The sequence below is a fragment of the Battus philenor genome, unplaced genomic scaffold (assembly GCF_028537555.1).
Source record: "Battus philenor isolate CCGP_79_NKW_IND1 unplaced genomic scaffold, ilBatPhil1.0.hap1 SCAF_5, whole genome shotgun sequence".
Lineage (NCBI taxonomy): Eukaryota > Metazoa > Arthropoda > Insecta > Lepidoptera > Papilionidae > Battus > Battus philenor.
This window is the reverse complement of record NW_027181715.1, coordinates 8,668,851-8,670,340: the sequence shown is the minus strand read 5'-3', so window position 1 is coordinate 8,670,340 and position 1,490 is coordinate 8,668,851. Positions and strand designations below refer to the sequence as shown.

Below are 1,490 nucleotides of genomic sequence, written 5' to 3'. Positions count from 1 at the left end.
CAAAATATTAGTATTATGTATGCAAGCAATATTAAATATCAAAATTAAGTATGCAAGCAATTCTTTTAATTAGACATTTACGTGTAGAAGTCCTGGACCTGTTACAATGTAGATATTTTAACTATTAGATGCACAAGATGAAGAAGAAGAAAAAGTAGTTAAAGGATAAAATCTCTGAAACTATTTATTTCAATTTATTTAACATGTACAGGAGTATTGGCATAGACGAGAAAATCATACATTGGAATCAAAACTCATAGCTAATTCTTTCAATACAGTTTTAATTTTATCGACATTAGAAAAACATGCAATTTTATTATTATCTCTTCTCTTTATATTTAAGGAAGCTAAGCCTAAAAGAAGACCGTCCTGAACTAACAGATCACCGACATTTACTGGACACCGAGAAAGATACTTCACACATATAACATTATCGTCGCGCAAATTATTCTGCAAGCCAGTAGAGTTTTCTGGAATGTCCAAAGCAACAAGTTGGCGAGACAAAGATCTATCTCCCCTAAAAGGCCGGCCGATGATAAAAGCATGCGATTTATCGTTGATTTTTCCACCGATTCCAATGGCAGTTGAGCAAGATGATATCTTCTTATGCGTGGAAAAAAGCACCAAGTTTTTCGATGCAGCGCCCTCGTGTGGTATTAGTTCGTAAGCACCAACTGACACTCCTTTTTTGCAACGTTGGCTGAAATTAAAAAAAAATACTTTTCATTAACCCAGTTATTAATTTTATTTCCGGTCAGCTTTCCGAATCCAAATCTATTTCGTAGCCGGATTTGTAATTATGTAATTTAAAATAGACCAGTTCTCACTAACCAGTTGTAAGGCATCACTCATTTGATCTTTTTCAGTATATGATCTGTATCATATACTCATAAAGATCTAAGTAAGTTGATTCTTTAATAGGACTAATTCGATTACCTATTGTCTTTTAACCTTTGCGGGTTCAACAGCTTCGTTGATTTGTAAGCTCAAATTCTAAATCCATTGACCTCGTCAATGCATACTTTTGAAAAATAACCGGACAGCTATTTAATTACGTACAAATTGAAAAAAATAGCATACTCGACAGTATTCCCCACATATAAACGTACAGGTCCAGATTTCAAACAGGTTTCTTCCACCAAAACCGAATTTTCACTTATGACTGCACCAACACATATTAGTTGCTGTGATGAAACTGAATGTATTCTGGCTGCGTAAGGGCACTCGTCAACTTTTATTAGATTACAATTTATATGTTCGTTCTTAAAAGATTCTTCAATTCTAAAATGCTTATAATGAACAACAAAATTACTAATAACCATAGCTATGGTAGCTATAAATATCGTCACGAGTAGTAATACTATAAAAATTTTACTCCTATTTGTTCGATCATCCCATGGAATCTCTATAAAATTGTAACTAAAATCATTTTCATCTGTTCCCGAGCTATCCTCAATCACTTTATTGTTATCGTCGATAACTTCTTCCAT

General features: G+C 33.3%; 1 protein-coding gene across 1 annotated transcript; it reads right to left on the bottom strand.

The window, feature by feature from the left end:
• Positions 1-234: 234 nt before the first annotated feature.
• Positions 235-1,490, bottom strand: LOC137929873 (uncharacterized). Its single transcript, XM_068772998.1, has 2 exons — positions 1,081-1,490; positions 235-700 (listed from the first exon to the last, which is right to left on the bottom strand). Exons 1-2 carry the CDS (start codon positions 1,488-1,490, stop codon positions 235-237), a joined length of 876 nt encoding a protein of 291 aa, XP_068629099.1.

What these genes read in the sequence shown, in the direction of transcription:
- LOC137929873 (XM_068772998.1), bottom strand. Translation starts at nt 1,490, where the DNA reads ATGGAAGAAGTTATCGACGATAACAATAAAGTGATTGAGGATAGCTCG. An exon ending in TATGTGGGGAATACTGTCGA is followed by an intron (nt 701 to 1,080) that starts GTATGCTATTTT and finishes TTTTAATTTCAG; the next exon opens with CCAACGTTGCAAAAAAGGAG.